Consider the following 22,687-nt stretch of genomic DNA (forward strand, 5'->3'; position numbering starts at 1 on the left):
TCTTGACTTGATGCTCTACTTAACAGACAGATTGCAGAATCATCAGTATTGTTGAAAGCTTGACTTCATAAATGTTACCATGCCTGTATCCTTTCAGAACAACTTTGCCTGTAGATTTGCTTACAACTTCACAGTGTTTTTCAAAGAAATCCACATGATAACCTCTGTCACAGATTTGACTAACACTCAGCAAATTGTGTTTAAGTCCTGAGACGAGCTACTTTTTCAATGATGACATTCCCCAGATTGATTTGCCATATCCCAAAGTTTTTCCCATGTTGCCATCTCCATAAGAAACACTTGGGCCAACTTTCTGCACAAAGTCTGATAGCAGGGTTTTATTTCCAGTCATATGTCCTGAACATCCACTGTCCAGAATTAGGATGTTTTTCCTGTTGCCCTGCAATCACAAAGACCACTAATGATTAGTTTTAAGGACCCAAACTTGCTTTGATCCTTTGGCCTTATTAAGTTTGTTAACATTTGCGGCGGATTTAGCATCAGAGTTTATGTTAACATTTTTCTTATCAGCATTTACACTATCAGACTTTGCATCAGAACTTACACTAGAAGGAACAATGCTAACTTTCTTTAAAGAAGGTTTTATTTGATAATAATCATAGTACAAACTATGATATTCCTTACAAGTATAAATGGAATGCCATAAACTACCACAATGAAAACAAGGATTTTGTGGCCTATATCTAACAGACTGACTCTTAACTCCTGATTTTGAAGGTAAGGAGTTTATGTTCTTATTTTTCCTGCAAAAAGAAGCCAGATGGTTAGAATTTCCACAGTTATGACATGTTTTTCTAGGAGCATGAGGAACAGGCTTATAATTGTTACTTTTGTTCACACCTTCCTTTCCATTCCTATTTTTCCTAGGTGGCTTTACCTTGTTTACATTCTTAACATCTTTCAGCTTATGATTAAGCTGCTTCTTTGTCATTAAGCCTATGTTATTTCAGTTGGCTTACCCTGTTTTGGTTTGTCAGAAGTTAATTTCTCTTTAACTTCTGATTATCAATATCAGACTTTACAGCTACAAACTTAACAGGATTTACCTTTGGCTTTTGTTTAACAACTATAGGCTCCATCTCTACAGTTCCCTTATTATTCTTATCATCTCCATAACCTAAGCCCTCTTTCCAGTTTCCACTACTAAGAATATCCTGAGTTGCTTTACCAGAGTTAGTCCAAATCCGGATAATCTCTCTTTCTTTTTCTAACTCAGTTTTTAGAGATTCATTCATTTTAAGTACTTCATCCCTAACATAGAAAACATCATCTCTATCTTTCTGAGTTTGATGGAACATGACTAACTCTTTTTCTAAATAATCATTCCTCTTTTTATAAGCAAGATTTTCAGAAGTTAATCTTTCACAAGTTAAAGTTTGATCTCTATAACTAATGAACATGGTTTTAAGATATCTTCTCAACTCATTAATATCATCAATGAAAGACATAAGTAGTTTGAGGAACCTTTAACTCAGCAGCATCAGAACTGCTATCAGCATTTGCCATCAAGGCCTAGTTCACCTCACTTTCAGAATATGAAGTGTCTGTCCAATTTTTCTTCTTTGTGACAAGAGCCTTGCCTTTGTCACTCCTCACTTTCTTGCAATCAGGAGATATGTGGTCTTTTTCACCACAGTTATAGCATTTGACCTTTGTGTAATCTTCTATGTCAGACTTTCCTCTTTTGCCTTCAGATTTGCTGAAACTCTTCTTATCAGAACTTGTACCTTTCTTGGAAAACTTCTTTCCCTTTTTGAATTTCCTGTATGCAATCCTTGTGATTCCTTTCACCATAAGAGCACACAACTTCATTATCTCTTCATCAGGATCCATCTCAGGTAAGCTTTCAGTTTCTGAGTCATCATTAGTATCAGAACTTGATGATTCAGTATCAGACTTTGTGATGAGAGCTTTTCCCTTGCCTTTCCTTGAGGCAGCTGCTTTGGGGATTCCTCCTCGGCCTTAAGAGCAACTGTCCTTGACTTTTTTCCATTCCTCTTGCTTCTTTGTTCCATCTCAAGTTCATGAGTCTTGAGTATTCCATAAATTTCATCAAGAGTTGTTTCTTCAAGAGCATTAGTTGTCTCTTATAGTGATGGCCTTCAAATCCCAACATTCAGGAAGAGCTAACAGGAATTTAAGATTTGAATCTTCAAGATCATATTCCTTGTCAACTAGTGACAAAACATTCAAGAGTTTGACAAATCTGTTATATAAACCAGTTAATGACTCATCGGGCTTTGAGTCAAAGTGTTCATACTCTTGAGTGAGTATAGTCTTCCTGTTTTTCTTAATTGAATCAGTTCCCTGACACCTTGCAGTCTTGCAGTTGATTACCCTGTTTGACATTACATTGTCAATGGCACTATGCAGCAAGTGTCGTACATCATCCTTAGCAATTGATGAGATATCTTCAGCAGTGTAATCACTCTTCTCCTTTGGTACAGACTTTGCTGGTTCACATGCAACTACAACAGAGAGTTTGGTTGGCTTGTGTGGTCCTTCATTGATTCTGTCAAGGTATTCGGGATCAGTAGATTTCAGAAACATAGACATCCTCAACTTCCATATGGGATATTCAGATGATTTCAGTATGGGAACTCTAATAGTCTCATATCGACTGTGGATTTGAGTCTTTGGAGGTTCTTCAATTTTGGTGGGCTTGGTTGGAGTTTGTTCTTCTTCAGACATGATTGTTTTTGAATCTTAAACTGTTTGTGTGTTAACAGATCTGCTCTGATACCACTTGTTAGGTCACACACACTGTAGAAGGAGGTTGAATTCAGTGTTTATCACAATCAAATCGAATATAAGAACACAAGTAACAGAAAACAGATTTTATTCAACATAATAAACTCTGTTACAATATGGAACTGTCCTCTCTCAGTGATGAACAAATTATCACGAGAGCTGCTAGGGTTACAATAAATAATAACTTCGATTATGATAACACATATAGTGTAAACCGTATGTCCGTGTTTATATACTACACAGTTACAAATAATCTCTAATTGATATTGAATATGATTCTGTATCCTAAAATATATCGATTAGATATCTTATTTTCCAAGTCTTCTATTTTCCATAGAAATCTTCTCCATGCATATCTCTTCTTTATTCAGTCTTGATCTTCTTTCCTTTCAATCAGCCTTTTTTTAACTGTTCGTCCTCCCGCACTTAAGTTCTGATATCCATCTTCTGATAATTATCTCCTGATAATTTAAGTACTGATATTCTTAAGTTCTGACTTCCAGTAAGTGCTGATTTCAGTAAGTACTGATATTTCCTGTTTGTTAAGATCTGAAAACTAAACATGAAACACATTAGACATGACATCCCAAATATATCTAACATTTTGATTTCGAATAAGAGTACGAAAAAATTGAGTGCAAATAGTAGAGAATTTAACTGGACTATAATTAATAGTGTTTGTAGTTATATTTAATACATAAATTATTTTTTAATATATTATATATGTTTGATTTAACCACTAAGCAAATTATTGTATGTGGTTTGCTTATATTAGGATAGTATGTGTCATGCATAGACTTTTGGTTTGCTTATATTAGGATAGTATGTGTCATGCATAGACTTTTTTTTAATATGTAATAGTTTTTATAGGATAACTAGTTTACTAAGTCGCGCTTCGCAATGGCCTTCTAATATAGTGTTCCGTTTTTTTGCTTTTTTACTTTTTTTGCATTTATTATATGATCTTGGTCATTCTGAAATTATGAATAATAAATACATATATTGAATATAATAAAGAAATTAATAAGTCGTTCTCTTTTTCAACCTGTTTCTCCAATGAGTTGCTCTCTCATTATTCATAAATCTTGTAACATAAAATTATATTATTTATTAGTCAATAATCAATATATAATATTTTTTCTATTTAATAATATAAAAATTTGAAAAAATTACAAAAATAGATTGAAACGATACGAGAGACGATACCTTACTGCCAACCTTTACATAATTATAATATAAAAATGTAATAATTTTAAAAAATATTGAGAAACATATTTATATTTGTCTTTGTAATATTTCATTGGCTAAAAATAAAAAGAAAATTTTTAGAAAAATATATTATAGTTCGTTGATTTTAGGAGAAAGATTATAAATTGTATTAAAAAAAGAAATTTAGGAGAATATCAAGATGGTTAATTGATCTAAAGAGAAAAAAGAAGTTTTAGAAGAATATTATGATGTTATGTTGATTTCAAAATTCTTAATGAAAAATGCTGTAGAAGCCTTTAGAGAATATTACGAATGATGATAATTATTTTTAAATACTTGTCTTTGTAATTTTTTATCGGCTAAAATTTAAAAGAAAAGTTTTAGGAACATTTAGTATAGTAAGTTGATTTTAGGAATGGTAAGTTTATTGAATGAGAAAGTAGAAGTTTTAGAAATTTTTTTTGATGGTAAAATCTTAATAAAAGATGTTGTAGAAATTTTTGAAGAATATTACAAATGATGATTATATATTTAGGAGAATATAAGGTAATTATAGTTTTTGATATTTAATTATTTATTAACTCAAAAATTGAGAAAGTTAGAAAAATAGATTTAGACGATTTGAGAGACGTCACCTAAACGCAATCGTCTTCTCCTTTATATAAAGATATTGATATTATGTGTATAATGGTTATTTTAATTTTGTTTCAAAATGGTATTGTTATTTTAATTTTGACAATGTTATAATTTAGAAGTTTAAAATATATTAACTTATTACTCGACCCAAATATATTCTATTAATTGAATTTGTTGAATAAAACAAGTAAATTTAAAATGTGTTTCCGTGAAAACCTGTACTTTTACTGATTAGGTATATTGTAGAGGTAAAAGAAGTGATAAATTCGAGTATGTCGTTATTCTCCTTTTCAAGTAATAAAGTTTAAAATAAATAATTTTACATTTTACAGGCTGACTAAAGTACACAGGATTTCTCGAAGTATGTAGGATTGTATGAAAAAATCAGTTACACAATGTAGGAGGTGCACACTCTTGGTAATTGGCTATGGCCGATGTACTAAACATATTCACACTTGCATAAGCATTTTTGTTCTTTTAATATTAATTTGATAATAACACTTATTATAACTGCAGGACTACACATTGAAGCAGTATGTAATAAGTTGAAAATTGGAATCTTATTTTGCTGATATAGTGATGTTTGGAACCATTAATTACTCAACACTCCCTAATTACAGTCTAGTTATTCTGTTTTATTGGCCTCACTTTTCGTGCGTATGATTCTTATGTTATGGTCATATGAAACTATAGTATACAGTTGGCAAGTGTCCTGTGTCCCGTGGGAGTGTACTAAACTTTGTAAGTGTCTCCAAGGACTGTGTAATTGAAGTGAAACTCTAATAGCATTTAATGTTTTTATTTTATATTAAGGGTTAATAATAAATTTATTTTTCCCAATTTATGTTTTTAGACAGGTGTTGGTTAATTTTGTGGAAAGTGTTATCCAACCAACCATACTTATATAGTATAGTGTATATATATATAAAGACTTACTCCATTACAGACTAAATTAAAATAAAAACTACAAACTGCACCACACCCAATTTAAATATACCCTCCCACACACAACTCCACCTAATTCCCTCCATTTTTAATTGAATTTTTCCCGTCAATTGGTGAACTTTTTTAAAAATCTAACTTAACTATATTTTTCTACATACTCTAACAATCAGTATGAATACCATATTTGATATATTTCGGTGAAAAATTACAATCAGTATGAATACCATATTTGATATATTTCGGCGATAAATCACTAATTATGCCTACGAGAATCACTAAAATCTAAAATCTATTGGTTCCTGAAATAGTACTGATTTCAACTTAGTGATTCGGGTAAGCTTAAAAACTGATTTGTCTTCAAAATATAGTAAATATGCTTATGCAAATTGATGAGTGAGAGATGAAGAAAAATATGGTGAAATGTATTTTTGAAAAAAGGTAACCGACTAACGGAAAAGTCAAATTTAAAACGAAGGGGAAAATATATACATGAATACATAGTGCACATGGAGGAGAGAGAAAAGAGAAAGAGATTAAACATGTGGCCTCTAATGCTTTTGGTTTGTAGTTTTTATTCTAATATTGGTTTGTATTTGAATACTTGCCTATATATACAGTTCCTTATTTTTAATGATCATTTTTCAGAATATGGAAGCAGAGAATCAAGTTAAATTTTTCCAAAAGTGTGTTGCTGCTGCATTTGCTGAACGGGATCAGTCAATTATTGAGGTTGTGCAGCCTTTGCTTTATTTCTTTTAGTTTTACTTTCTTGTATATGGTCACTTATCTGTAGTACCCATTTTTTTACAATTAAATTTTGAAAGGTTTTTGGCAATGTCTTAATGGTTCCGGAACAGGCTGAAACGGCGAAGGAGAAGCAGGATATCATGACACAAAAATTAAATGATTTGGAGAAGAGGTAGTTATAAATCATTAAGCCTCTATTTGGTTCTAATATGTGGTATTATATTAAAGCAAAATCAATGGGTTAACATATGCTTTGTCTCCATCTTGTGTGCTTAATTTACGTACGGATAAAAAAGATGAGCAATACCAACAGTGATATTATTCACGAGGGGAGATGCCTCGACACAATTGGTTTAGGCATCTAGTGATATTGGATAATGCGCTAAAAACTTTGATACAAATTTCAGTGAGTGAAGTCAGTTGTGTCGAAGGCGTTAACCGCACCATGGCATAAAACTCCCTGAAACGCAAGGCACAAATTTACAGAAAATATATTTTAAAAATACATATGATATTGACGGAAAATGTAATATTTTACATAACATTACTTAGGTATCTCCGTAGATAGCAGAATTTAAAATATTATATATTTAATGACACTTCTAGGATAAAAGTAGTACCGACATCAAGTCTGAGGTTTATTTTAATTGTGACCAGGAGCTATACAAATGCACTCCGGAAAAAGAAGCATTCATGATAGTTGTCCATCTTCACCCATCATCATCACCAAAGAAGACAAATAATTTGATTTCCCATCTAAAAACACTCTAGTTCCTCTCACATATTAATGCAGTCTCTCACGTCCTTATACACAACTTAAACTGAGAATTCTAATTGTAAAAGATTGCAATTTTATAATTTTGATGTTTAAAATTTTATAGCCATTTTATTTGTCCTTGATGACAAAGATTTTCTTTGTGAGAAATGAAACTGCGTCATATAGGTCTTGTTTCATATAACTCACCACCTCTCCTTAATTACTTTAATTAGTTTGTTGTAGGTTAAATGTCAGCCTTATTTTTTGGCATAAAACAAAATTTTGTTATGGTATTTTTTGGTTAGGTATTTTACTTATTTATTTATCGATACTGAAATTGTTCTTGAATGTTGCTACAATTTTATTTTCAGTTTTTTTTAAGAATTTTATACTACAAAAATATAAATAGAATTTTTTAAATAGATAATAAGATTAGGAGGTGGTGATGGTGGAGGTGTAGAGGCTTGTACACTGAATTATAGGTCACTCCACATCTGATGTCTGAAGTTGAATGAACAATTCTCCGGCGCTTAGTTAACAAGAAAACTCTTCATTACTCCTAATACATTTCATTTTCCTAGTTCTTAACTGTAAATGCTTAATAAGTTCCCTAAAATTCCATCTAGACTCCTACTCTTAACAAGTAATTGTTTTATAAGCTTAATAATTATCATTCAAACTCTTGGGTGACTAAACTTGATTTATTTTTTCAAATAAATTCCAAAGATCTTTATGACAACGTTGCTCTACTGTATTTATCCCAAGAGTGTAGATTGAACAATACATCACTCCTAGACAATGAGCTTCTGCTCAAGCACTAGCTCTAGATAAACCTTCCAGAAAGCATCTTTTCATATGCAATAAGTATCAAATGTGTAACCATTTGTTTTTCTAGAAGTCAAAATTCCACAACCTCTGTATTGTTTATGTATCCTTGGTTTTTCGAATTATTTCTTATCAGAAAAATTAACCAAAATTGATTTGCACATCTATTATAATACTTTTTATGCCACATTAGTATCTTTGTTTTTGGAAACTATTCACTCCCAGGCATTACTGCATCGATTTTGGGAATCTTGACTATGCTCACCATTTGGTTTTAGTCCATTGTAATATAAATATGTGTTTCAGATATTTAATTATATACACTGTGCAAAATTTCGGGGTCAATTTGGCATTGTTGTCCTCCACCTGCTCTGGGGAAAGTGATTTGTGGGGAAGTGCCTTGGGCAGAAATGTTGTGGAATTCGTCAATTGGTAAATAAAATTTGAAAGTTTAAATCTTTTGGATAAACAATTATTAGTTTTAAATGAAATTTTGTTGAAAATTAGGTTCGGTTCACTTGGAGTGAATGGAATGGGGACGAAATGGAATATAAAATTATGAATAAATTTTGTCAAGAAAGAAAGAATGTAAGAGAGGATGAAGAAGGACCATGAGTGTACATGTTTTTTATGAAGATTGTAGGGAAAATAAGGAAGGAGAATGGAGCATTTCTTCCAAAACATTTGGGTAAGCTCTCTAGTTTATAAAACTAGGAAAGTATTGAAGGAAGGAATAAAAGTTATAATCATTTTCCCAATCTCTTCCATATAACAGTACAAATCTGATGTGCTTAAAGATAGTAATATCTAACTAACTTGTCTGATAAGATAAATTGTGACAAACAGGAAAAAGTCAGGATTCTAGTTCTACTCGATTGATAAGATAAAATCGCCATAACCAAGTACTAATATGGATGATTCACTACTAAACAGTAATCTAACTAGTTGGATAAGAATGAAAAATGGGCACAAAAGTACTATTTTTTCTTTGATTTCTGATGCTCAATGTTCGACCCCCATGCATACTAAAATGTTAGATTAAACACATTTATGAATCAATGTGTTCATATTTTTGAATGATGCATTGATTTATGAATGTGTTTATGGCTCCTGGATGGTTCAAATTTGATGTATTTTCCAAGTTGTGTGTTTTACCTTTTGAACTTGTCAAAATAATTTGCTTCATAACTTCCCCAAGCTTATTCTTAGACTGAGCTCGAGTTACAGAGCCTCCTTTGGAACACTTGGATCAGATATTAGATTTGATGTTTCTTGAAGCACATCAAAATCACATACCACACTCAAATGTTGTAAGGTGAGTGTTACGAATCAAGCCTAAATTTTGATGATAAACAAAATTACATTTGCATAATTATGTTAAGACAAAATGTAAGCTCCAACTGCTAACTGTCCTAAAGATAACAATTGGAGGAGTAGCCCATCAAATGATGTGGTCATTGTAATATATTCTCTGAGAACTCAATAAACATATAGCAATGCAATTATTCATTCAGAAGTCATGCTGACTCAATGGATAATCTAGAATAGGATGGTTAAGTGTAAATATTCGATGCCATGTAATTTAGATTAAATGAAGTGAATATTCAACAGCTAAATGAAGAGAAGTATCAACTGCTATTTACGTCAGCAGCTAATCAAATGACTATCAATGGCTAAGAAAAGCTATAACAGAATGACTTCCAATGGCTTAAGAGTTCTATGGCTAACAACTATCAATGGCTAATGTAGATTATAGCTACCGATAGTGACGTGACAGTGGTCAAAACCTAGGACTATCACAACACATGGACTGATAGGTATCTCAGAAAAGAAGATTAGAAGACAAGACAAACTTTGCATGTGATCTTGGATTCCGAAGAAGAAATATTCCATTTTCGTGCATGGCCATTTGGAGAGATATGCAAAGCTGTATATCAAGATAATATCTATCCTCATTTGTCAAGCATCACGGGAAAGAGAATGAAGAAGTAACCTTGCGGGACCTCGAAGACTACAATATGTTTAGTCTAGCAAGTTTTGTATCTTGGTGATATGTAAACCAAGTAGTAGCAGTGTTTCACTCAAGAACTAGGTTCTTCATTTTCACAGAGTTTAAGAGAGATATCCTCCTCTGAGTGAAACACTGAAAACCGCAGTTGTGCGATTACTCTTGTAATTGTTATATATTATTTCTTCAAAAATAAACCTCAGGTGACAAGTCTAAAAACAACCCACCTGAAATTTTAATTTGTATTTAACCCCCTCATTTCCCATGCACAAATTAATTTAAAAATTTTAATTTGTATTCAACCCCCTCCTACAATTTAACCTAAGTTTATTGTTAGTGAATAACAATTGGTATCAGAGCAAACCTTCAACATACAGAAGGTTTAAAGATCTTGAAGATCACTCAATTAACTAAGGAGGTAGAAATTCAGAGACAAGGAAGTTCCAGAACTGTCTGTCATAACTAATGTTGACAGTTCAGAGACATCCTTAGGGAGCAGTCAGAGAAAATAAAGTCTAATAAGACAATTAAATTCTAATCAAGAATTAATTGTCGAATGGAAGATATCAAGGGATGAAGCAAGCACGATTGCAGACTATGCAAGTGATGAATCTGTCTGTGAAAAAAAGCTTGGAAGAGGTAGAAAAACGATTATAAACAAAAGTTTATTACTAATAACTTTTCACCAATAAATAATCCTTATCTGTTAAAGAAGAAAAATCTAGAAATAAAGATTACTGGCTAAGTCAGAGTATCAACACGTGCGAGCTGGACATGTAAAAGATAAGTGGTGAACCAGCATGCAAGAACTCTGTAAAAAGAGAAAGAAGCAAAACCTAACGGACCAACAGAAAACTAAAAGACAAACTGAAACCCTGGATGAGAATCAGAAAGAAGAATTTCAGGAATGACAAAGCAGAGATTAGCAAGTAAGAACTCCACGCTCCTGACAATCATGCCTGAAGATATGTGACAATTGTGGTAATGTTAATAACACTAGTGCGATTCAGATAGCTGTTAATCTAGTTTATCATGAGCGTACAAAGCATATTGAGGTGGATTGTCATTCCATTCGTGAAGCCTTTGACACTCGCACCTCTTCCTCATGTTTCCACTACGCTTCAAGTAGCTGATATTTTTACTAAAGCTATGACACTCACAACGACATAAGTTCCTTGTTGGCAAATTGATGCTTCGTGACAAACTACATCAATTTGAGGGGGGATGATAATGTTCGGGCTTAAATCATAACAGCAAATATCATGGCATATATCATGCACTCCTGTAAATATATAGTCATTAATATCATAGTTATATATATGATTATATCTCCTGATTACTAGAAATCAGCCTAGATATTAGTGATTGTAATCGCTGATATTCAGCCTGTATACCTCCTGTATGTATCTGATATTTCTTTATAATGAAAGTACCTCTCAGATGGAGGATAATTCAATCCAAATTGTGAACTTGAAAACCCTCGCACAGTTTCCTTTCTTGCGTGGCAGTCAAATTCTTGTATGTTGGTTTACCGTTGATGAAAATCACCAAATTTTGGTCCTTAAAAATGAATCATGTTATGGGTTTATGTGCAAGATTGAATTGATACTTCCCCGCCCTTGGATTGATCTTTGCTTTCATGTTTTTAGGATATCCTCTAGCTAAACTACTGCTTTGATTGCGAATTCTGAACTAATAAAGTCGATAGATTATTCCCCATCTATATAGGAAGGAGGGGAGCATTCAATATACAAAGACAAGTTGTTAAGTCTTGTATTTTCCAAAATCATATTCATGGGATAAACAACTAAATAGATTTCTGATTGGAATGATATATTTAAAAGTATTATTAATTTGAACTCCTAAATAAATGGACTTGATTTATAATAATTCAAAATAACAGAAACTAATAATAAAGATCTTTATGACAACCTTGTCTAATTGTCTTTATTCCCTAGAATTTAGCCTGAACAATGTGTTACATAGTTAATATTTGAATTCTAAGATGGCCAAAGACAGAAAAGTATATTGCAAGTTCTTGCTAGCAGTGTGTTGTTGAATATGAGAGAAGGCAACAGTGGTGTACTGAGAGGAACAAATGCAGATTGTGTATAAATATAGCTGCCGCTATATTGAGTACAAAGAATATATATATATATATATTTATATATGTGATTCTGTGTTGTTGATTATGAGAGAAGGCAACGGTGGTGTACTGAGAGGAACAAATGCAGATTGTGTATATATATATGTAAAATAGGGAAAAGAGTATGTAAAGGTCACTATAGAAAAATATTCTATTAGTGTGCTTTAAATTCATAAAATTAAGATACTAAATATATATATATAGCTTCCTCTATATTGAGCACAAAGAATATATATGTATATCTGTGTATGTATTGCATTATAGCGCCTGCTGCATATAAATTGGCCTGGTGTTGTGTTATTGAAGGATGACTTTAGCTTTTTCTATATAAAATTGCAAACTTGTTCCCTAAGGTAGAAACGGTAGCGATAAATGTCACTGTCAGGTGTCAGCGCACACTGCCATGCTACATCAATAATAATCTTGACAGAACTAGATTTCAATTTTAGAATGTATTAGAATAATTGTTATTAGTTGCTTCTGTTATATGTTTTTTATCATTTAAATTTAAATTAGCATCTAATATCCCACTTGAGCAAATAAAGGAATATTTTTTTAATTATTGACATGCATGCTATTGGTGTGCCAGGGCAGAAGAGCTTACCCTTGACTTTCTTGAAGAAAAGAAAAAGTCCGTAGCACTACAAATTGATCTAGAAAAACAAGAGAAGCAGTATGAGAACTTCAAAAAGGTAAGATTGTCACTTCATACTGTTGTTTTGGTGAAGTCCTTGTTCAGTACTCGTACCAAGTGTCATCCCTATTTTTCCAGGAGTAAGATTAGAACTTTTCCACTACTAGAGGAAGTATATATATATCTTAGATTCTCCCGAGCTTGCATCTGCAGTCTGCTGATCATTTAAGATCAAATTTTACCATTGAAACAGCTAATAAAAGATTTTGAAATGTTTTTTTAATGGTCTTTACAAATTTTGAGTGTGCATATGATCTTCAGTATGATTTTCTTCGGATGGAAGTATTATCTAGTAATAAAATATCTGTCCCAGGTGTATTGTTTTTATTTTCAATATATATTTGTTATCTTTGTGGCAGGTAATTAATAAGTTTTATGAGATTAGACAACATTTAACAAATGGAATTGAAGATATTAGCTGGGAAGATAAGTGTGAGTGCCTTCTGCATGATTCTGAAGAAATGTGGAGTTTCAATGATTATCCCACTTCTAGATACATCGTAAGTTCTGGTAATCTTGGTAACTTGCTGCTAGAGACTCACAAATTTGTTTATATTTGACTGAATAAAGAGCACTCAATTAATTTAATATAAATAGAGCAAGTCTTGAACTCTAATTAGCTTACGAATACACAGATGAACAGCTATTCGAGAGGCTGCCTCTCTCCACCCAACTAAACCCAAAATAACATAAAAAGCATCCCTAACTCACGTTTTTCCTCACTTAAATACCCCCTCCCCTTACAATGATTCTTTTACCCTCCTTTTATTCTTCACTGCCTTTTTTGCCCTTGAACCTCTTTCGAGTATAAGTCAACAGTCATGCAGTCTTTCTTTGTGTAGTCGTAGCATTACCCCTGGCCAAAAAAGCCACCTTATCCTCAAGGTGAAATTGAGGAAATCGACCATTAAAAGCATCAAACTCTTCCCAGGTTGCTTCCCATATAGGTAGGTCCTGCCACTTGATGAGTACTTCCATGACAGAATCGGCACCCTACTTCTATGTCCTTAGCTCCAAAAGTGACTCTGGTATGGCCTCAAAGACTAGTTCTTGGGAGATTTGTGGTGGGATGTGAGCTACCTCTGAGGCTGGACCTACGCCTTTTTTTAATTGTGAAACATGAAACATGTCATGAATCTTAGAGGTAGAAGGCAGCTTCAGTTTGTATGCCACTTGCCCTATTTTCTGGGTGACCGGAAACGGTCCATAGAAACGAGGAGCCAAATTTATCATTAGGTCTGTGAGCTAAAGAATGTTGCCTGTAGGGCTGCAACTTCAAGTACACAAGGTCACCCTCTTGAAATTCCACCTCTTTCCTGTGTGCATCTTCATAAAACCTCATTCGTTGCTGGGCCTTCATTAAATTGGCATTTAACTCATCGAGTATAGCATCCCGTTTTAATAGCTGTTCTTCTAGCGAGGCCACTGTCGTAGTGTTATCTGAGAACTGGACCACAGAGGGGGGAGGTCTCCCATACACGACTTCAAAAGGAGAGAGTTTTGTGGTGGCATGAGTTGACGTGTTATACTAGAATTTTGCCTAGGGTAACCATGAGGCCCAACTCTTGGGTTTGCCTTGAATAAAACAACGCAGATAGCTCTCTAGATTCTTATTGACGACCTCGGTTTGGCTATCCGATTGAGGGTGGTAGGTTGTGCTGCGGTGAAGTGCTGTTCCTTGGAGACAAAATAATTCCTTCCAAAATAAGCTCATAAACACCTTGTCTCTGTCCGATACTATAGTAGAGGGAAAACCATGAAGCCTCACAATTTCTTGAATGAACAATTTGGCTACTGACGGTGCTGTGAACGGATGAGCAAGGGCTATGAAATGTGCGTATTTAGAAAGCCGATCGACAACCACCAATATAGTGTCTAGTCCCCGGGATTTGGGCAGACCCTCCACAAAGTCTAGCGATATATCCTCCCAAATCTTATTTGGAATGGGTAGTGGCTGTATAAGCCCAGCTGGGGTCAGTGAAGAGGTCTTCTGTTGCTGGCAAGTGGAGCACTCAAGTATAAATGTCGTAATAGCCTTTCTCATCCCTGGCCAAAACCATTCCCTGGCAATTCTCTAGTATGTTTTGAACTCACCAGAGTGTCCCCCAAGTGGAGATGAGTGATGCTCGATCAACAATTTACTGACCAGCTCGGAATTTGGGGAAAATCACAATCCGTCCTTTATACTTGACCACACCTTGTTCCAGGGTGTATCCTTTCACTTGTACGCGTTCCATCAACAAATCAGCCTTGAGTTTTTTTAAATGATCATCACCTTCTAAGACGGTCAGAATTTGCTGCCAGTTTACACCTCCAACTGTGATCAAGCTCCCTAACTGAATTTCCTCGCCAAAAACTCGAGTTAGAGCATCCGCTGCCTTGTTTGTAATGCCAGGTTTGTATAGGATTTTGAAATGGTAGCCCATTAATTTACTAACCCAACGCCGGTACTCCATTCCAACCTCCCTTTGCTTAAGCAGATATTTAAGGCTTTGCTGGTCCGTTTTGATGATGAACGGATTTCCAACCAAATAATGCCGCCATTTCTGAACCGAAAACACAATCGCCATTAGCTCCTTTTCGTAAATAGACTTCATTCTAGCTTGTTGTCCCAGTACCTTACTATAGAAGGCTATTGGGTGCTCTTCCTGAAGAAGAACAGCCCCCAACCCGTAACCGGAGGCATCTGTTTCAATCGTAAATGGAAGAGAGAAATTAGGCATTTTTAAGACCGGGGAAGATGCCAGGGCTTCCTTCAGGGTGGTGAAAGACTGAGTGGCTTCATGTGACCAGCGAAAGCTGTCCTTTTTTAGCTGTTCAGTAAGAGGGGCGGCAATGTGTGCATAGTCCTGAATGAACTTGCGATAATACCCCGAGAGGCCGAGAAACCCACGTAAAGCCTTTAGGGATGTAGGCGTAGGCCATTCAATTATAGACTGCATTTTCGTTGGATCCACTGCTACTCTTTGGGCGGAGATCAGATGGCCCAAATAAGCAACCTGGGCCTGACCGAATGCACACTTGCCCTTGTTCGCAAATAAGTTGTGTTCCCTGAGGGTGCTCAAAACAGTACTGACTTGTTGAATGTGCTGATCCACATTTGAGCTATAGACAAGAATGTCGTCGAAGAACACGAGGACGAACTTACGCAAGTTGGGTCGAAACACTTCGTTCATTATGGCTTGAAATGTTGCCGGGGCATTAGATAGCCCAAACGGCATGACGAGAAACTCATAATGGCCTTCGTGAGTACGGAAGGCAGTTTTCAGAATATCCTCTTTTCGCACTCAAATTTGGTGGTAACCCGACTTGAGGTCCAACTTTGTGAAAATCTTTGCACCATGCAACTCGTCTAGTAACTCATCAATCACGGGAATCGGAAATTTATTTGGAACTGTCGCTTTATTGAGGGCCCGATAATCGACGCAAAATCTCCCAGACCTGTCTTTTTTCTTGACTAATAGGACGGGACTTGAATAAAGGCGGTGTGATAGCTGGATGATTCCCGCCTTTAGCATGTCATGAATGAGCTGCTCAATCTCGTTTTTCTGCACATGTGAATACCGATAGGGCCGTACATTAATGGGATCAGTACCCTCGTGTAACACGATTCCATGATCTTGAGTGCGTTTAGGAGGTAGGCCACGTGGCATTTGAAATACATCTTGATATTCTTCGATGAGAGACGATAAGAAAGGTGGGGCTTGCCCCGCAAGATGTTGCTGACTTGCACCCATCGTGGCCCCCAAATGATTAAACTCCACCAAATATCCAGCCCTCTCTTTTCTTAAAGTTTTTAGCATTGCTTTGAGAGAAATTCCTGTTCTGCCCAGGGATGGGTCTCCTGTTAGAGTCACAATCTCCTCTCCCAACTTGAATCTGATTTTCTGTGCTTTCCAGTTTGGGGACATGGTGCCCAGCTTTTCTAACCACTGTAAACCCAATATTATATCTGAATTACCCAGCTCAATAGGGAGATAGTCTTCAATGATGGTGAGTCCCGTAGTACGACGGATTTACACTCCCCTTGCCCTTCCACTATTTCACCCGTGCCAAGAGAGACCCCAAATTGTTTAGCTGGACTGAAATTTACACCCAAGTTGTGTATCACCCGTGTTGATATAAAATTATGGGTGGCCCTAGGGTCCACCATAACCACCACAGATTTCCCATTGATTTCACCACGTAATTTGAAAGTTTTCGGACTCGTGATGCCTACTACAGAATTTAATGAAATCTCCGGATGAATTTCTTCCTCTGGTTCCCCTTCTCCCTCAACAGTGTTGTCATCTTCCCCCGAACTCTCTTCGTGAGTGAGAAGCACACTCAACTCTTTTCTCTGACACTTGTGGCCAATGCTCCATTTGCCATCACATTTGAAGCACAACCCTTTTGACCTCCTTTCCTGAAGTTCTCGTTCACTCAAACGACGCACGTCTCCCACTGGTTTGGTGCTATGAACCGGACTACTACCAGTAGACACGACATACCCCGAATATCCTGCATAAGACTTAGGGGACGGGACAGAATAACCAAAACTCGAACGAGGAGACATGGGAGATTGACTTACGGAATAGTTTGATTTGCTGGCTGTAGTAGAATATCCCTTGCCGTCTCCCTTCAGCTTTCCTAGTCTGTGTTTGTCCTCAACCATATGTGCCAGTTCCATGGCGTGATCAACGGTCGACGGCCCTAACAATCTGATTTCCGATCTTATATCCTCCCTTAACCCATTCAGGAATTGGCCCAGTGACAACTCCTCATAAATATTATCCAACGGTGCGAGCAACTCAATAAATTTCAACCTGTAATCTGTCACATTCCCACCCTGATGATGGGCCAGCCATTGCTCCTGTAATGTACCAGCAGACTGAGCTCGAAATTGCCGTTGTAGCAGTGTTTTGAGCTGTTCCCAGTGGTCAATAGGTCGACGGCGATGCTCCCATTGGAACCAGAGCAACGCCTGTCCTTCAAGGGCCACTACCGTGACTTCAACCTTTTCCTCCTCCGATAGACCATAGAAATTGAAAAAATGCTCGGCTCGTAAGATCCACCCGTCCGGGTTATTACTATCAAATAAGGGAAGGTCAAGCTTCTTATGAAGCCAAAAGTTTCGGTTTTGACCAGCGAATCCTGGTCCATTTCCATCACCCGACCCGAATCCACCCCTGGGTCCGTCTCCCCACCCGGGTCCGCCACCCGACCCGAATCCCTTCCCGGGTCTTCCACCCGACCCGACTCCATATCCAGGACCTCCACCCGACCCGGCAGCAGCATAGCCCCCAATGCCCAAATTAGGGTTTCCCCCCATTTTTCCGCCACTCGAGCTTCCTTCGGCAATTCCCAAATCCACCACTGACTGTTGGAGAGTAGTGTCTAATTGCTTTGATTTCAATGTTTGGGGGCTGGTGAGAGTAGATCGGATATCCGATTGAAACCTCAACTGGTCATCCCTCATGGTTGAAATTAGGGTTTCGTTTGCCTCACGCGATCTGTTAATCCGCCCTTCTAATCGAGAAATTGCGGTTGCCAATTTATCCTCCTGCTGCTTCGAGACTCACAAATTTGTTTATATTTGACTGAATAAAGAGCACTCAATTAATTTAATATAAATAGAGCAAGTCTTGAACTCCGATTAGCTTACGAATACACAGATGAACAGCTATTCAAGAGGCTGCCTCTCTCCACCCAACTAAACCCAAAATAACATAAAAAGCATCCCTAACTCACGTTTCTCCTCACTTAAATACCCCCTCCCCTTACAATGACTCTTTTACCCTCCTTTTATTCTTCACTGCCTTTTTTGCCCTTGAACCTCTTTCGAGTATAAGTCAACAGTCCTGCAGTCTTTCTTTGTGTAGTCGTAGCACTTGCCTGTAACAGATGTTAAAACAATCAGGAGCATTTTATGAGAACAGCGAATTTTGCGCGCATGTTTGAATTGTGATTGATGCTTTTTGCTAGTGGAGCATGCCATTCTTCTGGTTTTACGTTGATATCCATCTATTATCCATGCCTTATATCTTATGTACAGAGAATATTTTATAAGTAGCAACTACAAAGGTCATTGATTTGTTAAAAGTTAGATCTATCATATTTTCTGATGTAGTTTGAGGTCATATTCCTCAATTATTTCCATTCTTGTTTTACACTTCTTAAGTGTCAACAATATTTGGATCGGCTGTCTCTTCAAAATGAAATTATATAATTATATCTAAAATAGTTTGTATCGTTATTTCCGTTCGACACTAAATTATAATCGGTTTTATTTTAGTTAAAATTATAAATTGTTATAAATTAGGTTTACATTCTTCAGTTTGTATCTACGTGTTAGTGTCACTTTTTATTTTCTACTCTCTCTTTCCTAGAAACCTCTGTCAGTAATTCAGCTATAATAATGTATGTCCTGCAGCAACTATGTTTATGTAACTCTTTTTATATATTCTTTCCTATTTGTAATAACTATTCAATCAGACAGACTGCTCTAGAAGAAGAAGTGGAGACCTTGAGGAAATCTGTTGATAATCTTCAAAGCAGACAACGGATGGTATGCTAATTTTAATTTATGCTTTTCTGGAATTGTCGGAGATTGGGTTCCATCAGATGTTTCTAGAACTGATTTTGTTTTCTTTTTACTTGGCAAACAGGGGCTGGAAATTGAGAGTCATTTGAAGAGAAAAGTTGGCGACCTGGAAAAGCATAAAGTGAGTGTTTTTTTCAGGAATTTGTATGCTATCAATGGCATCTTTAGTTTTTCTGAACTAAATGGACTAGATGCAGAATCTTTCAGCAGAAAAGATGGGGGAACTATCGGAGTTGCTTCATCAGTATTCACAGTTCAGGACAGACATCATAAATCTTCTGGATGAGGGCTCTTCTAATCTGAAATTAATCACCGGTTCTGTAGAAGAAATGATCAAGAAATTTGAAGTAGACAGGGAACAGAAGTCATTATATACCGATACAGGAATGTTAATACATGAAAATGAACGTGGATATGTGCATGTAAATAATGACGCACCATCAGATTTGATAACCAAGGTATATTTGTTTGTTTCCTATACTCTGTACTCTGGATAATATCTAGCTGATTCAATCTTACATCATAGTATAAAAGGGTAAAGAAAATACTTTCCAAGGTATAGCAGGTACAAAATAAATCACTATTTTATCTCGGTAATAAAAGGAAAGGTAAGATCTGTGAAGTAGGACTGTACGTATCTGCTTGCGGTTTTGCACCTCCCACGTTCTACGAGCATTTTCTCTATTCCCTACAAGCTGGTGTCATTCTCGGTGTTCCTTATGTTGGTAATGTAGCTTTATTGAAACCTCTAAAACTAGGTCAAAAAATGGAAATCGTCATTTCATGATTTCGATTTAGTGATTTTCATTCCTGGTTCAACATATTGTATTGCGTCTCTCTTGCAAGGGTCGTATTGCAGTAGTGCAACTGCTATGGAATTCTCTTTTGGTTCTAAGACAAAATGTGCATCTCCTTACTGAATTTGCTTCAGGTATTATTGGAATTGAAGGGAATTCCAAGAGTCTGTAGCTTTAACAAGCTACAAATTTGAGTACTGTGTGGTCTGAAGTTTATAAAGATTTGTATATTTGTTTATTTATTTATTATACGCGTTTCTTCTATTCCAGAAAGAACAACATTAACAAAAATAATGACGGAGTATTACTATGTTTAAATGGACCATTTCTGTACAGCTACTACCGTCATTGATGTTATGCATCTTGATTCTGTTTTCTTTCTAAACCTTTCAATTTGGCAGGTGGATATTCCTGTTTCGCAGAACATCATTTCTGATATGTCTGGTGATGCATCCGAAGCGGAAGTGCTTTCTCAGGCTTTACATGAAAAGGTTATAGTAAGGCGTAGGGGTTTCTCTTGAGGGCTCTGTTAGTGCCCATCTGAGATGGTCATATTTGTATTATTTGTTCCACTGACATTAGTGAACTTTGTTCAGGTTGCAACATTGTTGCTTCTTTCGCAGCAGGAGGAGAGAAATATACTGGAGAGTAATGTAAATGTGGCACTTCAAAATAAAATAGAGGATCTTCAAATAATTTTACTCCAGGTAATTCTTAAATTGTTCAGTGCATATACTTCTACTGCAATTATTTTTTCCTGCTAGTGCCTAGTGCTGACTGGATGTGTATTATCTGGGAGTATCTATGGCAATTATTTAATAAAGATTCTACCAAATTAATCTGGCTTTGCCTGATAGTATTAATTTATTGGGTATATACATAAAGTTAACAGTTTTCTGCTGTGATGTTTTCACTCTAAGTTTGGAGCTTTTAGTGTCTTGATAATTTTTTTAGTGGGTTAGTGGGATCCGTTACCCGGACTCGTCAATTTTTTCCTTGTGCCCGTGTCGAGCGGGCATGACATGGGAGTATGGGATTTGAGTCGGATCTTCATATGAAAACCGGACACTTCAACCTTTAAGCTATCTATTTCAAAATGAATCTATAAGGCCTCACTACAATTTGTTTCTAGAGAGGGATGTCCATAAATTACTATTTTCATGTTATCCTTTCAATATATACTATAAAATTCGAAACAACTAATTATGTATATGTTTTTTGATGGTAGAAGACGCTAATTCTGGTACTTTACAAATGTAAAATATATAAAAGGTGGGTAAAACTTCCACACAAGTGAAGTTATATGCCGAATCCCGCACCTGTGTCCAATTTTGGATCCATATCCACGAATCTTAGTTTCTTAGAAACTATAATTCTGACACTTGGATCGGCACCTGTGTCCAACACCCAAACCCGAGCCTCGGTAACATATGTAGGAACATCTCTTTCAAATGATGCTTGCTAACATTGAACTACTCCATTAAATAGATAATTGGGCTGTATCTCTAATTTTTTAATGATATGCACCTTTTTTTTCATGGCGTCCTGACCTTAAGAGAAGCATGGTGTCCTGGTTGCCATGTTCAGTTGCTATATTCTCCTGAAAAATCTGTTTTTTCCTGCCAGGATCCATCTTTTCTGGACAATTATATAGATCTTACATAGAATATTACTTATAGATAATCTTACATATGATTGAACTTCAATCATATACAACACGAGTCATATGAACATTGAGAACAATTAAGCTATATAATATTTCTGCGAAGTACAAATGTTTGCGTATTTTTATCTGCATATATTGGCAATGCCAAATTTCCACAAAGTCGCCTTTTTTCATGGCATTATATTACTGAAGTTGATTACGAGTAATTTCTGATCTCATTTTTTTCTGCAAACTGTGAGAGAAGTAAGATATTGGAGTTAATTAACTAAGAACCCCAAGATGAAATGATCTCAGTTTTATTAATCAATAAAGTGGAAGTACTCCATTTTCTTTTGGATAAATGATTTAATAAAAAATTTTCTTCATTTGTTCAGGTGACGAATGAAAAGGTCAAAGCTCTTATGGAGTTGGCGCAAATAAAGCAGGATTACCACCTACTGCAGGAGTATGTTATCTTCTAAGTGTGTACTATAATTTCATATCTGGATCTTTCTAGGGACTACAAATATTGTTCTGCTGTCAAAGAATATTCTGAATATATGTTGCTAGTGTTGGTGTGAGGCACTTACAAAAATATGAAGCAGAAAAGTAGTGATAATATGAAAATTATGCGGTATAACCCTTAATCTGTAGCCTTCCCGCAAAAACTGGTAAAATAAGTTTTTCCAAAAGCATGGGATTACCAGCTTTCTCTAAAAGAAGCTTTTAGACAAAAAAACCACTTTCCAAAAAGCAGCTTTAGATGGTAACCAAACACCAAAGTACCTGCTTTTGGCTCAGATGGTGCCATTGTTGTCTGCAGCAGCAATGTTAACCGGGGCCTGATAATATTATGCAGTTGAAACTGAATGTTCCAAGTATCAAGGTTGGGATTGTGTTGGCTGCATAAATGGTTAGGTGCT

At 35.7% G+C, this 22,687-nt stretch overlaps 1 protein-coding gene across 11 annotated transcripts in view; it reads left to right on the forward strand.

Moving 5' to 3' along the window:
- The window catches only part of LOC141670883 (uncharacterized), a 33,157-nt gene that overhangs the window by 3,692 nt on the left and 6,778 nt on the right, over nucleotides 1-22,687 (forward strand). For 4 of the 11 annotated variants that reach the window (XM_074476930.1, XM_074476939.1, XM_074476935.1 and 1 more), the window contains 10 exons: nucleotides 6,208-6,291; nucleotides 6,387-6,481; nucleotides 12,635-12,737; nucleotides 13,099-13,239; nucleotides 19,218-19,286; nucleotides 19,387-19,443; nucleotides 19,514-19,780; nucleotides 20,521-20,610; nucleotides 20,716-20,826; nucleotides 22,160-22,230. In XM_074476930.1, the coding sequence (XP_074333031.1) occupies nucleotides 6,208-6,291; nucleotides 6,387-6,481; nucleotides 12,635-12,737; nucleotides 13,099-13,239; nucleotides 19,218-19,286; nucleotides 19,387-19,443; nucleotides 19,514-19,780; nucleotides 20,521-20,610; nucleotides 20,716-20,826; nucleotides 22,160-22,230 (1,088 nt within the window). Of the gene's footprint in view, nucleotides 1-4,949; nucleotides 5,035-6,207; nucleotides 6,292-6,386; nucleotides 6,482-12,634; nucleotides 12,738-13,098; nucleotides 13,240-19,217; nucleotides 19,287-19,386; nucleotides 19,444-19,513; nucleotides 19,781-20,520; nucleotides 20,611-20,715; nucleotides 20,827-22,159; nucleotides 22,231-22,687 lie in introns of all 11 variants that reach the window. The other 7 variants (XM_074476933.1, XM_074476940.1, XM_074476936.1 and 4 more) reach the window with 6 other exon arrangements.

This window comes from Apium graveolens, chromosome 7, assembly GCF_009905375.1.
Source record: "Apium graveolens cultivar Ventura chromosome 7, ASM990537v1, whole genome shotgun sequence".
Lineage (NCBI taxonomy): Eukaryota > Viridiplantae > Streptophyta > Magnoliopsida > Apiales > Apiaceae > Apium > Apium graveolens.